The 14027-nt window shown below is 42.9% G+C and overlaps 1 protein-coding gene across 3 annotated transcripts; it reads right to left on the bottom strand.

The window, feature by feature from the left end:
• Positions 1-448: 448 nt before the first annotated feature.
• Positions 449-13552, bottom strand: arhgef33 (Rho guanine nucleotide exchange factor (GEF) 33). Of its 3 annotated transcripts, none has more exons than XM_035765966.2 (15): positions 13317-13552; positions 12451-12494; positions 7963-8127; positions 7529-7650; positions 7289-7422; positions 6944-7066; positions 6643-6769; positions 4716-4848; positions 4043-4150; positions 3618-3710; positions 2938-3122; positions 2692-2787; positions 1789-2602; positions 1391-1527; positions 449-960 (listed from the first exon to the last, which is right to left on the bottom strand). In XM_035765966.2, exons 1-15 carry the CDS (start codon positions 13378-13380, stop codon positions 843-845), a joined length of 2463 nt encoding a protein of 820 aa, XP_035621859.1. In that variant the 5' UTR covers positions 13381-13552; the 3' UTR covers positions 449-842. The 3 variants fall into 3 exon arrangements, with proteins under 3 accessions (XP_035621859.1, XP_035621860.1, XP_035621861.1); XM_035765967.2 differs by having other exon boundaries at positions 1789-2581; positions 13317-13551; XM_035765968.2 differs by having other exon boundaries at positions 13359-13551.
• Positions 13553-14027: the final 475 nt, after the last annotated feature.

Below are 14027 nucleotides of genomic sequence, written 5' to 3'. Positions count from 1 at the left end.
TATGGACAAACTAACTTCCTTTATGCTGCATTATCATTTTCATATTGCAATGCACATTATTACATGTATATACTGTAAAATAAAATCGGTTGGTTTTACATACTGTATAATTGCCTATATTTTGTTTAAAATGTGTAACAGATTTATGAAACTGGTTAACACATTAAAAGAAGGAACTGAAGGCTGTTGTCTGTCGCACAGAAATATGATGAAAATGTTGAATCTGTTTCACATTTTATGGTTTGCAAGCATTGTAGATAAGTACCTATATTTTTCAAAGGGAAGTAATTGCTAAGCAGGCAATATGATTTGTGAGTTTTTCAGGAATACGTTATTGGTTGGTTAACATGTGGTATAGCGACTATTGATTACAACGTGGACTTTTCTTATGTTGTTTAATTGTCTTGTCACAATTTCATTTATAAAAAATAAAAAAAATAACTTCACATTAAAAATCAACATTTTATTTTGGTTTGAGGGGGAGATATTTATTCCAATCATCTTGATGGCAAATTATAGATCTTTACCTACATTATTGCAGTTCATGAGTATACAGTATTATACAAAATATATTATCTCCATGGATATTGAGGAGACCTCTAAAATGGAAAAACTAGTACTAATTCAAAAACAAATACTTAACCTATACAGTATTTTTACAGTAGCTATATAGGAAAGAAGTATGTCAGTCTGATCTGCTCTTCCAGCATGTTTCATATTGCATTGCAGTGTATGTGTGTCTATATAGCCTATCATTTTGCTTAAGTGTGTGTGCGTTATCAAGGCACCTATTTGAAGCCTTTCTCAGACCACTTAATTTGTAGTGCGGTTCTAGTCACACTTCACACAGCAGTCCCACGGTCGATGCCTAGGTGGGCGACTCCTGGGGTATTGCCTGCCTCACTGGAGTTCTGGCTTTCTGGCTTCTCTTTGTCCTTGTCTTTCTCTCCTCCCCCCGACCTAGAGGACACAGTATATATATGAGGTTACTGCGCTGCTACTGGATACACCGTACAGCATTACTGGAGTAATTCCAGCATGTATTTGACAAGTATTGTTTCTTCCTAGCTCCTGTCAATGAATGGTGCTGTAAAGTGCCCTTGATACAAGAGGAGAGATGTTCACAGCACGACCTGTCAGACGAACATTGTCTCTATCGAAACTTCAAAAATTATATTAAAGCTTTCAAACCTTATTTGTTGCATACAAATACATTTTTCTACATAAACACCAAATGGAAAATGGTTTAGTGGTGAGTGGATGATTTGTTAGTCGTTTTTAAATATTTTTTACTGACATTGTCAAATAAAGTGTAGGATGATGTTGGCTTTCTGAATTTGATACTGCCAATAATGTTCTGTTTTTGGTCAGCATTTCCAGCATATATTACTTTTTCTTGAAGAGCTTCTTGAAGGAGCTCCTGAATCCTCCCTTCTCCTGTTTCCGGCTCCTCTCACTGAAGGGGGTGTGGTTATTCCCCTCAGCCTTCCATCTTGGCTCCTCCCCCCAGGGTAGGCTCCCAGAGTCCTACGTAAAGGAGTAACATTTGTTGTAAATACACTCAGTGATCTGTAATGAATAATATCACACATATAGTACATAGTCACAAATGGCCCCCAAACTGAAACACTCAAACCTCCCAGCAGGCCATGGTACTCTCACATTCTAGTCTATGGCTGATCAGCCCTCAATTCCATCTAAAAAAATAAACAACCTTAGGGCGCCTCATAAACTCAACCTCATTGCTTGATAACTGTGGCCTTCATCCATCCACTCCCTGATGCGCACCTTGTTGTGGTGGTTATGTAGCTCCTCTTCAGTGACTCCTATCTGTCTCTCTGGCTCTGCCTTTTGCTGCGGGGGGCTGATGGGGCTGTTGTTGCTGCTCTGGCTCTTGCTGCTGCGTGGGTGATATTTATTACTGGACTGCCTCTCCAGCTTGGTGTGTTGGTGAGCCCCGTGGCCCCTTAGGTGGTCAGAGAGATGTCCGGGGCCACTATCCCCACTCACAGTGCTGTCTAGCTGCAACCCGTTCAGGGACTTGCTCTTACGCTGATCGGCCTGCAGGGGGCGGTGGTGGTGAACTCGCATCATTCCGGCCTCGTCTGGAGACACGCACCCCCGACCAGGCAGCTGCTTGTACCCACTCTCACGGCTGCCCCTGTTGTAGACCTCACGGACGGCCTGATGGCTCTTGGGGTAGCGCACAAAGGCAATGTCGATGCTAGAGTCAGAGGAAGCGCTGGAGCATTGGTCAAACATGGACATGTTGTGAAGAGATGAGTTTGTGTCCTCATACAGCCCCTCCAAGCCCGGGGCATCCCCAGGGAGAAGGAACTCCCCCAGGGCATCGGCCATGGCTGAGCCTGGGGGCAGCCGTTTGCCGGGCAGCCGCTCTGATGACCCGATCTCAGGAATGCTCTGCAGGCATGGGGGTTTGAGGCGAGGGTCGGTGTCAGGGGAGAAAAACGGGATGGCAGAGTCAGAGTGGTGGGCCTCGCTCTCCCAGTCCTGAAAGCGTCTAGACTGGATCTGCTCCAGGAGCCTCTGCTTGCTGCGTTTCACCTGGTTGGCATGCTCTCTGTGAGGGGAGAGGGGGAGGCTGTCAGTGGGACAGACGGAGTTAGTGCATGAAGAAATGCATGACTGACTGATAATGTGAATGTCTGAGTGTAGTCAGAACGAACTTACAGTATTGCATTGCTGCTGGGGTAAGGAGAACCCATCTCATTGGCTTGCATAACGTTACCACAGTCCACGTTTTTGAAGAACTGCTTCATAGTTGACCTGCAACAAGAAAATAACTATATTTAGCCCCGTAAGGAGCTTCTTCTTTATATGGTCACATTCACAGCAGAATGTCTGAAATATGCCATCACAGTTCACTGTCCTCAGACCCGTTAATCTGTACCCTGTTCCCCATGTGCACACGCTTACCAAAACACCAAATCTGAGCCTGGATCAGATGCTGACCTCTTGAGCTCCTTGCGGTTGTGCAGGAGCAGCTCTTGGTTGTGCTGCAGTAGGTGGGCGTACTGGGCAGTGAAGGCACTGAACTGCTGGATGCACAGCAGCAGCAGGTAGTAGTCAGGGTGCTCTGCATCCGTCTGCTTCAACAGGGTCTGAAACCAAACCAGACCACACAGGGACGCTACGGACTCATGTGAACAAAGCACTAACCAGTTCATACAGTCACCGCTCTAATCTCAGTTAACACAGAACTAAAGTCTTGCGTAATTGGTGAGATGTTTGATGAAGTTCTGGGTCCATGCATGTTAAGATAAGAGATGAAGAGCTGGAACAAGGACCACCACCCTCTCTCTTTGCAAGTCTATGGGCTGAATGCTAACTCCTGTAAAATCGTGATTTGTCTAAATAACCAGTGACGAAAAACCTAAGCACCAGAACTGTTGCTGCTCGTTAGCTATCAGTGCCCAATAATATAAAGACAGATCTACGGTACCATTTAAGTTTAGCTAGTCTGCCCACAAGACATTATCACCACTCTGATTTAAGATACTCTGATGGTGAAGTCCGCTCTTTTATAAATACCTATGTTGGGTTGGTGGTGTACTGGATGTATGTATCAGAGTGTCATGGAGGGGAAAGAGCCTAACCTGCAGCAGCAGAAGGTACTCAGGGATTCTCTGTACTGGCTGGAGGAGCAGAGTGTGGAGAGAGGGGTGTGTCTCGTCCCCCATGATGTCACCCTGGAACATCAGACAGTCAATCAGAGAGGAGACAGTCAGTTGACTTAAGTCTCCACAGAAATCATGTGAAATCAATTGTCTGGAAAGGTTATCCTGTAATAAAGGCTGTGTGAGTATAATGTCATAAAACTAAGTCATAATAAACTTCACTCCGGTCTACTTGTCATGTGGTCTTTGTTAATTGAAAGAGATTTACTCAACAATTTCCTGAAGTAACCCTTTCCTTCTGGATAACTGCACTATTGAGACTACTCTGCGGGTAGCTCTGTGCGGGTAGCTCTCTGCGGTGGTTGTGGTCAACACTGCTTGGTTGTTCAGTGTTCCTAATTTACCTCAAACAGGCCGGCAGCTTTTAGTGAGGTGGTGGTCAACATGCTGACCACAGACAGACATTCAGGCAGCTCCTTAAGATACGACACGTAGAAATCCAGGAAATCACTCTAGAAGACCGGCAAGATGGAGAATTAGAGACAGTCAGACAGACAGTCAGTCATTGAAACTCAGTAGATAGTGTTACAGTCTAGAGTCTAGACAGGCAGATAAATGACCAGGAACATAAACAGAGCAGTACAATATATCCCCCCCCCAAATCCCCACATCTCTCCCGAGTATCACATGTGGTCTTGTGATAAATTTGAAGTGCTCCACATGTGACACTGTGACTGGTGAGAAGAGGCACTGAGTCACAGCCTTCCCCCTGGAGAGTCTCATCTGGGGCCCCTAACTCCTAATCCAACCATTTAACTAATTTCCCTCTTTCAATCAGTCCCACCCACTTAAACACACATTGGTCCTAATACAATTATCACCTAATAGGCTGGATACTGTATGTTAGGGGTTATGTAGTTATATGAGGGGTTATGTAGTTATGTGAGGGGTTGTGTAGTTGGCAGGCAGCCTGTGACACCATAACTATAGCCCTGAGTTTCTCCGGGTCAGGTTAGGAAAACTCAGGGCCCCTAGCCATGACTTCATGGGTCATCTGTGTCTATGAAAGGTTTGTACCTCTTTGCTGGTGAGCCTCATGAATACATCTCCCATGATGCCCTGCCACTGGCACTTGAGGACCCTCTCCTGCAGGGTGTGGAGAAGCTCCAGGTGTTGCTGGATGAGGAAGCGTAGAGAACTGGGGAACGGCCTGGAGAGAGAAAGAGGAGATCGATATAACACACATCACATTACACTGCAAGGAGAGCGGTACAGAACAGAGCAACATACAGCTATCTAGGGAGCGGTTTAAAAGACAGGAGGCCAGTTATATTCTATGGTAATTGAGAGAGTGTTGATAAGGAGAGAGGCCAACATTGATGTGGGAAAACAGAATGGAAATACACACAGTCCAGGAAGTGGTGGTGGTTGACAAAGGCACAAACAGAACTGGAGAATGAGAATGGATGGATGAAAGAGAGGGAAAAAGATATGGATAACTACACAAAGAGACAAAGGAGAGGACAGAGTTGAAATTATGGAATTTAAAGATGCATTCAAATATTATGGTGTTAGTAGACAGATTACTGAGGTAAATGGACCAATGTTTTTGTTGTAATAGCAGTGTTAGTAACAGTCATAGCATGCTAATAGTAGCAGTAATTTATCTTTTGTTGTATTCATGGTTGAACTGTGAGTGACAGACTCCCTGCCACCGGGCACTCCCCCAATACTTACAAACAAATACATGAACTCACACACATCAGTGAGCAGAAAGACAACAGTTTCACCAAAAAAACGTTATGACTCATTGCTCTTACTGGTGTTAAGTGAGATTAACCAGATGAAGAGACACACTCAAAAGGTCAGAGGTTATTAATGAGGAAAAGGGAAAAAGTTGAGTATACAGTAACTAGGGGAGAGCTCTCTGAAAGTTGAAAATGTAGCTCAGATGTCTCTGTGAACTCCAGATAAACAGGGATTACATTAAGTCAGATCTCTGTGGAGTCCTTTAAAAAGCCTCTGCTTGCCTGAATGGCTGTGTTATTCAATAGATTCATTTCCTTTCCTCGCTTTTATAATGTCCTCCTTCTGACTGTAATTAGATCGGTATCTCCTGTTTAAGCCCCTGTGTCAATGAGTGCTTGTCTGTGTGCCAAAGACGAGGGTAATCTTTGTTATATTTATGAACCGAACCAAGGTCAATGTTGAGAAAACAGTTATAACTTCCTCTGCTTTCATGAGTCATAGTGAACTATTAAACCCTAACCCCCAAATCTGAATTCATAGTGCACTATTAAAACCTCTTAAGGATCAAACGCTTTTTTCCATTTTCACCTAAAATGACACCCAAATCTAACTGCCTGTAGCTCAGGCCCTGAAGTAAGGATATGCATATTCTTGATACCATTTGAAAGGAAACTTTTTGAAGTTTGTGGAAATGTGAAATTAATGTAGGAGAATATAACACATTACATCTGGTAAAAGACAACACAAAGATACATCATCTTTGAAATGCAAGAGAAAGGCCACAATGTATTATTCCAGTTTAGACACAAATAAGATTTAGACTGATCAAATGAACCATTGCAATGAACCATTCAAAATGTTGTATCAAGTCTGCCCCAATGTGCCTAATTGGTTTATTGATACATTTTCAAGTTCATATCTGTGCACTCTCCTCAAACAATAGCATGGTATTCTAGATTGGTGCAGTTAGATTAACAAGAAGTTAAGCTTTCTGCCCATATCAGATATGTCTATGTCCTGGGAAATGTTCTTGTTACTTACAAACTCATGCTAATTCCATTAGCGCATGTTAGCTCAACCGTCCCGTGGGGGGAGTGGCGATCCCATAGAGGTTAATTGGCTCTTATGAAGCTCGAACATATGTAAAACCGGTCTGGTGGCTCTGCTGTTTTGAACTTGAACAAAACAGTTCAGACAGTGTTTCTACCTGATCTTATGTAAAATGTGTAAATAATACCCATCAGTGGTACAGTACCGTTTGTCTTTGGTGTGGAGGGCCTCTGAGCTGTTGAAGGTGATGTTGGCTTTCAGCAGCAGAGACAGGTATGACACATAGACCCTTTCTGACTCCAACAGCTCCAGGGCAGCAACCTGCCTCTTACCTGACGCACAAACACACACAAACACACACACACAAAGTGAAAAAGAAGCACCACACTCACATACTTTTTACACCGCTGTGATCTACAGTATTAAATGGGAATTTGTCGATTGACTACTAAATAATTTAACGTAGGGATGTTAACGTGTGTAACGTCACCGGGGATGTCACTCACCGTTCTCTGGGACGCTCTGTGCATCCGTATCGTCTCGGCTCTCTTTCCTTTCTCTCCACACTGGAGACTGAGACTGAGCTCTCTGGGGATGGCCACTGGCTGCGTCCTGCTCTGAGTTAGAGGCTGCACCACACAGTACACACATGGAGCAAACACAAGCCAGTCGATTCCACTGTCTTTCATGTGCTGTAAACACCCCTATACAGCCCCCAGGTATTTGAGTCAGTTGAGGCAAGTACGTTCAATGACTTTCATGAACAGGTCTTTAAGGACCAGCTAGTCAGTATAATCAATGACACATACAGGACCGGTTATGAATGTCTGTCCCTCAGAGGCATAACTCACTCTGTGTGGAGGCTGTGCTCATCTGTGGAGAGCAGCTGGGCAGGCTGGCAAAGTAATGCTGGATGACATTGAGCTCTGTCTGGTTGGAGAGACACCCATGGCCCTCCCCAATGCAGTCCCCTTTGGAGCTTTTCCTGACAAAACCAAGGGGAAGTAACAGAGTGGTGAGTTCACGTCAGGTGATGATGCAATGCGTGTCTGTGAATGTTCATGCATGTAACGTGTGTCAGTGTCACGTACCTCTGTTGAACGGACAGGATCTCTCTGCCGTTCTCTGATTGGAGGAGCTCCAGGCCTTTCTGTAGCTCTTTCTGTCTGCTGGTAACCTCTTTGATCTGGGATAAAGCACCGCTCAGGTCCTCCTGAACACAACCACGACACACAGCACAATCCCATCACTACAATATCTAGCTACGTTCACAATACATGTGCCACAGAGTAACATACTGTAATACTTAGGCATCCTGCTAGAATTGCTAGAGACAGTTACTGGTTTGACTGTAGTCCACCGTAGATGACTTTACAAGCGTTTCGCCACACCCGCAATAAAATATGCTAAATATGTGTGTGACCAATAACATTTGATTTGATAGTATGAGAAGAATGACAAACAGGCACATATTTCGTATCAGATATCAGTGAGGTTTGTTCAAGTCATGTGGGAAGTGGGGTACCTTAAATGTGTTGAGGGAGTTCCTGATTCCCATGATCCTGTCATCCACTTCGCTCTGCTGGCCCTGAGCCCTCTCCTCCAGACCTCTGCCCCTCTGCTGCAGCACAGACACGTCCTGTAACACTCCCTGCAGCCCCGTACGCAGCTCCACCACCAAGGCCTGCAGCTGGAACACCAGAGGTTAGGAGTCAGAGGTTAGGATGTAACAACAGTTACTACATCGATGGTTGTTTGTGACCTTACTAATGTCTCCAGAATGTTCAGAACACACGGTAACTACATTGGTTCTGTATGTGGGGGTGAATAAATTACTTGGAGAAATGAGCAGCTGTTTTGACAAGGAAAAGATAGAGGGGAAAAGGAAGGTTAAGAGAAGGAAGATGGGGAAAGGAGAGAAAAAAAGATGGGTGAAGGTGAGAGTGCTGGGGTATAAGATGTCAGAGAACCAGGACAGAAAAGGAGAATAGAAACGGGAGTTGAGAGTTAACGGAGATTGACGGTGAGCCTATTTGAACATTTCTGTGTCATTTGAACATCTTGGAGATCGCTGCTCTCCCCATGCAGTCCTCACCAGCAGCTTCCTGTCCTGTAGTGTAGTGTCTGTGAATCTCTCACTGCAGCCATGTGTGGCCCAGCAGTTACCCTTTCAGAGGTCAGCGAGGTCACAGCTCATTTTGGCACAGGGTTTGTTTCCAACAAGGTTCTCCACTGAGTCACATTATTCTCTTTATCTTCATTATTGGGCTGTTGTTTGGAGAGTGTCCCAATTTCTCCTTTTTGCCCTCCCGTTAGAGGCAAGCTTTTTTCTCTCTAGTGTAGCGGCCGTTCTTAGGATGTGGAGATTTATTGAATTTAGGCTGCAGAGATAAGTGAATCAGCTCATGTGAACAGACAGGGATTCAGGCTGCTGCCTGCCCCTCTCAGTTCCTCTCCTTCCGTCCTCTCTCCTCTTCTCTCCTCTCCACTTTAGTCCTCTTCACTCCTCCCCCTTTGCGCCTCTCCTCTACTCTCCTCTCCTTTCCTCTCCTCTTCACTCCTCTCCTTTCCACTCATTTACTCTCCTCTCATCTCCTCTTCACTCCTCTCCTCCTCTCTCCTTCACCCCTCTCATGTACTCTCCTCTCCTCTCCCCTCCTCTCTTCTAGTCTGTGGATCAATCATGTGAAAGTCATCAGGCTGCAGATTCAATACGGCTGCTACCCTTCTTTACAGATGTACAGATCTTATAAGTGTACAATACCTTGTCTCTGCTCACTACTTTAGACTGAGTAGCAGTACATACATAACACATACCGTTGAAGTCGGAAGTTTACACTTAGGTTGGAGACATTAAAACTTGTTTTTCAACCACTCCACAAAGTTCTTGTTAACAAACTATAGTTTTGGCAAGTCGGTTAGGACATCTACTTTGTGCATGACACAAGTAATTTTTCCAACAATTGTTTATAGACAGATTACTTCACTTATTATTCACTGTATCACAATTCCAGTGGGTCAGAAGTTTACATACACTAAGACTTTAAACTGATTGGAAAATTCCAGAAAATTATGTCATTGCTTTAGAAGCTTCTGATAGGCATCATTAAAATCAATTGGAGGTGTACCTGTGGATGTATTTCAAGGCCTACTTTCAAACTCAGTGCATCTTTGCTTGACATCATGGGAAAAATCAAAAGAAATCAGCCAAGACCTCAGGAAAGAAATTGTAGACCTCCACAAGTCTGGTTCATCCTTGACAGCAATTTACAAATGCCTGAAGGTACCACGTTCATCTGTACAAACAATAGTACGCAAGCATAAACACCATGGGACCACGCAGCCGTCATACCGCTCAGTAAGGAGACGTGTTCTGTGTCCTAGAGATGAATGTACTTTGGTGCGAAAAGTTCAAATCAATCCCAAAACAACAGCAAAGGACCTTGTGAAGATGCTGGAGGAAACAGGTACAAAAGTGTCTATATCCACAGTAAAACGAGTCCTATATTGACATAACCTGAAAGGCCGCTCAGCAAGGAAGAAGCCCAAAACTGCCATAAAAAAAGCCAGACTATGGTCTGTAGCTGCACATGAGAACAAAGATCATACTTTTTGGAGAAATGTCCTCTGGTCTGATGAAACAAAAATATAACTTTTTGGCCATAATGACCATCGTTATGTTTGGAGGAAAAATGTGGAGGCTTGCAAGCCGAAGAACACCATCCCAACCGTAAAGCACGGGGGTGGCAGCATCATGTTGTGGGGGTGCTTTGCTGCAGGAGGGTCTGGTCCACTTCACAAAAAAGATGGTATCATGAGGAGGGAAATTACGTGGATATATCGAAGCAACATCTCAAGACCTCAGTTAGGAAGTTAAAGCTTGGTCGCAAATGGGTCTTCCAAATGGACAATGACCCCAAGCATACTTCCAAAGTTGTGGCAAAATGGCTTAAGGACAACAAAGTCAAGGTATTGGAGTGGCCATCACAAAGCCCTGACCTCAATCCTTGAGAAAATTTGTGGGCAGAACTGAAAAAGTGTGTCCAAGCAAGGAGGCCTTCAAACCTGACTCAGTTACACCAGCTCTGTCAGGAGGAATGGGCCAAAATTACCCCAACTTATTGTGGGAAGCTTGTGGAAGGCTACCTGAAAAATTTAACCCAAGTTAAACAATTTAAAGGCAATGCTACCAAATACTAATTGAGAGTATGTAAACTTCTGACCCACTGGGAACGTGATGAAATAAATAAATCCTGAAATAAATAATTCTCTCTACTATTATTCGAATATTTCACATTCTTAAAATAAAGTGGTGATCCTAACTGACCTAAAACAGGGAATCTTTACTGGGATTAAATGTCAGGAATTGTGAAAAACTGAGTTTAAATGTATTTAGCTAAAGTGTTTGTAAACTTCCAACTTCAACTCTACCTAATAGCAATGCAACACTGTCAGTGTATTGTACTTTACAGCTTTCCCGTACTGTTACGATATTTGATATCTATGTAGCACGGTGTTAGAACATACTGTATACTAGTCCATTGATATATAGTACAAGTCAACATTTTGGACTCACCTAGTCATTCAAGGGTTTTTCTTTATTTTGACTATTTTCTACATTGTAGAATAATAGTGTAGACATCAAAACTATGAAAGGACACATATGGAATCATGTAGTAACCAAAAAAGTGTTATATTTTAGGTTCTTCAAAGTAGATACCCTTTGCCTTGATGACAGCTTTGTACACTCTTGGCATTCTCTCAACCAGCTTTATGAGGAATTATTTTCCAACAGTCTTGAAGGAGTTCCCACATGTGCTGAACACCTTTTAGTTGCTTTTCCTTCACTCTGTGGTCCAACTCATCTCAAACCATCTCGATTGGGTTGAGATCGGGTGATTATGAACTCATCAGACCAAAGGACATATTTCCACCATCTAATATCCGTTGCTCGTGTTTCTTGGCCTAAACAAGTCTGTTTTTCTTACTGGTGTCCTTTAGTAGTGGTTTCTTTGCAGCAGTTTGATCATGAAGGCCTGATTTACACAGTTTCCTCTGAACAGTTGATGTTGGGAAGCATTTATTTGGGCTGCAAACTGAGTTGTAGTTAACTCTAATGAACTTATCCTCTGCAGCAACTCTGGGTCTTCCTCTCTTGTGGCGGTCCTCATGAGGGCCAGTTTCATCACAGTGCTTGATGGTTTTTGCAACTGCACTTGAAGAAACTTACTTTAAGACCCTCATGTCTTAAAGTCATTTTCCAGATTGACTGACCTTCACGTGTTAAAGTGATGATGGACTGTCATTTCTCTTTGCTTATTTGAGCTGTTCTTGCCATAATATGGACTTGGTATGTTACCAAATAGGGCTATATTCTGTATACCAGCCCTACCTTGTCACAACACAACTGATTGGCTGAAACGCATTAAAAAGGAAAGACATTTCACAAATTAACTTTTAACAAGGCACACGTGTTAATTAAAATGCATTCCAGGTGACTACCTCATTAATCTGGTTGAGAGAATGCCAAGAGTGTGCAAGCTGTCATCAAGGCAAAGGGTGGCTATTTGATAAATCTCAAATATAAAATAACACTTATTTGGTTACTACATGATTCCACATGTGTTATTTCATAGTTTTGATGTATTCACTATTATTCCACCATATAGAAAATAGTAAAAATAAAGAGAAACTCTTGAATGAGTAGGTGTGTCCAAACTTTTGACTGGTACTGTACATATAAAGATTAGAGACAGGCCATAGTCAAAGCTATTTCTGTTTCTCTGGCAGTGTTTATTCAGATCCCCATTAGCTTTTGCAGAAGCAGCAGCTACTCTTCCTGGGGTCCACAGAAAACACAAAACATAACAAGTAACACAATACTGATAGACAAGGGCAGTCACACAAATATTAAATACACCCATATACAAACAATACAATGTAGTGTTGATCCTACATACTCCTCATAGGCAGCAGTGTCTCTTGCAAGGGGGGTGACTATAGAGCGGGTTACCTGAGCAATCTCCAGGTTGGCCTCCTCCATTTCCTGGTCTTGTTCTAGGAGTCAAGAACATCAGTTAATCACACATCGTTATGGACTTACAGTAAGCTCCCTGTCACTCACACATCACTATGGAGATCATCCTCAGTTACTCAAACAAAAACCATTCTTTGGGGATACATATGAGAATAGACTGTGACAAAGGCAAATAATGTAGTCATGTGGGATGTTCAACACAACGTCTCTTTATTCAGCCTATGCGCAGTAAATCATGTTCCAGTAAAACCATTACAAGTTACCCAAACACTGAAATGCTACATGAATTGGCAAGGTAGAAAAGGCTCTGTGTCATAAGACAATAAAACAGTTGTGCCATAATGGAAATACCCTACTGTATTAAGAGTCTGTTTCTGTTCAAATACCAAATGTCCAAACTCCGAGCAGCATCGCGAAGGTCATTTTAAATGTCTGCTTGTCATGCATTATGCATTTGAGCTTGTGCTGGAATTACATATTCTGAGCAGTAATACTGCAAAACTCCTGAAAGAAGAACACTGTAGATAAAAATTCACGACAACCAATGTACAAGTAAAATGTAAGTCTTTCCAATGGTTGTATCATACTTAAGAGTCAGTACCCAGATAGCATGTTCTGAGAACCATATGATACCAACTGTTGCAATAACTGTCCATCAACAACTTGCTTCATAAAAACTGTTAAGTTGGCCAAGTAACTAGTTCAAAAGACATACAACAATAATTGTTACTCACAGCACACCAAGATATTTATCAACAACAGTGTTTTACTGTAGCCTCTCTCTGAACTTTGTGACTACCGCCAAATCAGAAAAACAGAACCATCAACCATATTGGTGATACCTGTAGCGTAGGTGACATCTTGGTTATAGAAGCAGAATTTACCATCTGACTTGCCGTTTTCCATGGTTCCTGTGCCCACTTGCCTAGTCAACAAACAGGGTTGTGTAGTATTTTCTGTCCTCCTCCTGAACACTGGCCTGCGATCCGTCGCTCTAAACCATGAGTCTGATGATCCTCCACACAAAAAGGGCCCTTGTGGAATGATGGCGGGAGAGGTCCAACAGAGAGAGAGAGAGAGAGAGAGAGAGAGAGAGAAGAAAGAGAGGGATAGAGCTAGAGGGCTTTTGACAGTCCTTCATGAGGAGAAAATTAGACAGCTGATTCGATTTCCCCTTACCCTGAAAGTCACATTTTGTAGGGAAGATAACTAAAACAGAGCTGTGACAAGATTTGTTCTGCTCAGGACAGTGACATGCAATAGGTAGTCAGGATATGGCTCTGTAATTACATACAATTATTTGGCCAAGTTTATTTAAAGACTGTGTATATTTTGTTGTTTGAAACAATAATACATGATGTGCTTCAATGTGTGTTGTGTGTTATGCTTGCAAATGAGTAGGCCTACTGCATGTGATGTTGTAGTGTATTTGCACATATATTTGTTTGTGTTTATGAGTCACTCATACACACACACAAGGATTCCCAATTCCCCAAAGTTGTGTAAATCATGAGTGTGTCATTGGTGTCAGTCTTGCTAGTTGGGTGAACGTT

Source organism: Oncorhynchus keta, chromosome 36 (assembly GCF_023373465.1).
Source record: "Oncorhynchus keta strain PuntledgeMale-10-30-2019 chromosome 36, Oket_V2, whole genome shotgun sequence".
NCBI lineage: Eukaryota > Metazoa > Chordata > Actinopteri > Salmoniformes > Salmonidae > Oncorhynchus > Oncorhynchus keta.
Note: the sequence above shows the minus strand (reverse complement) of the source record. Positions and strands in the feature narration are given on the sequence as shown.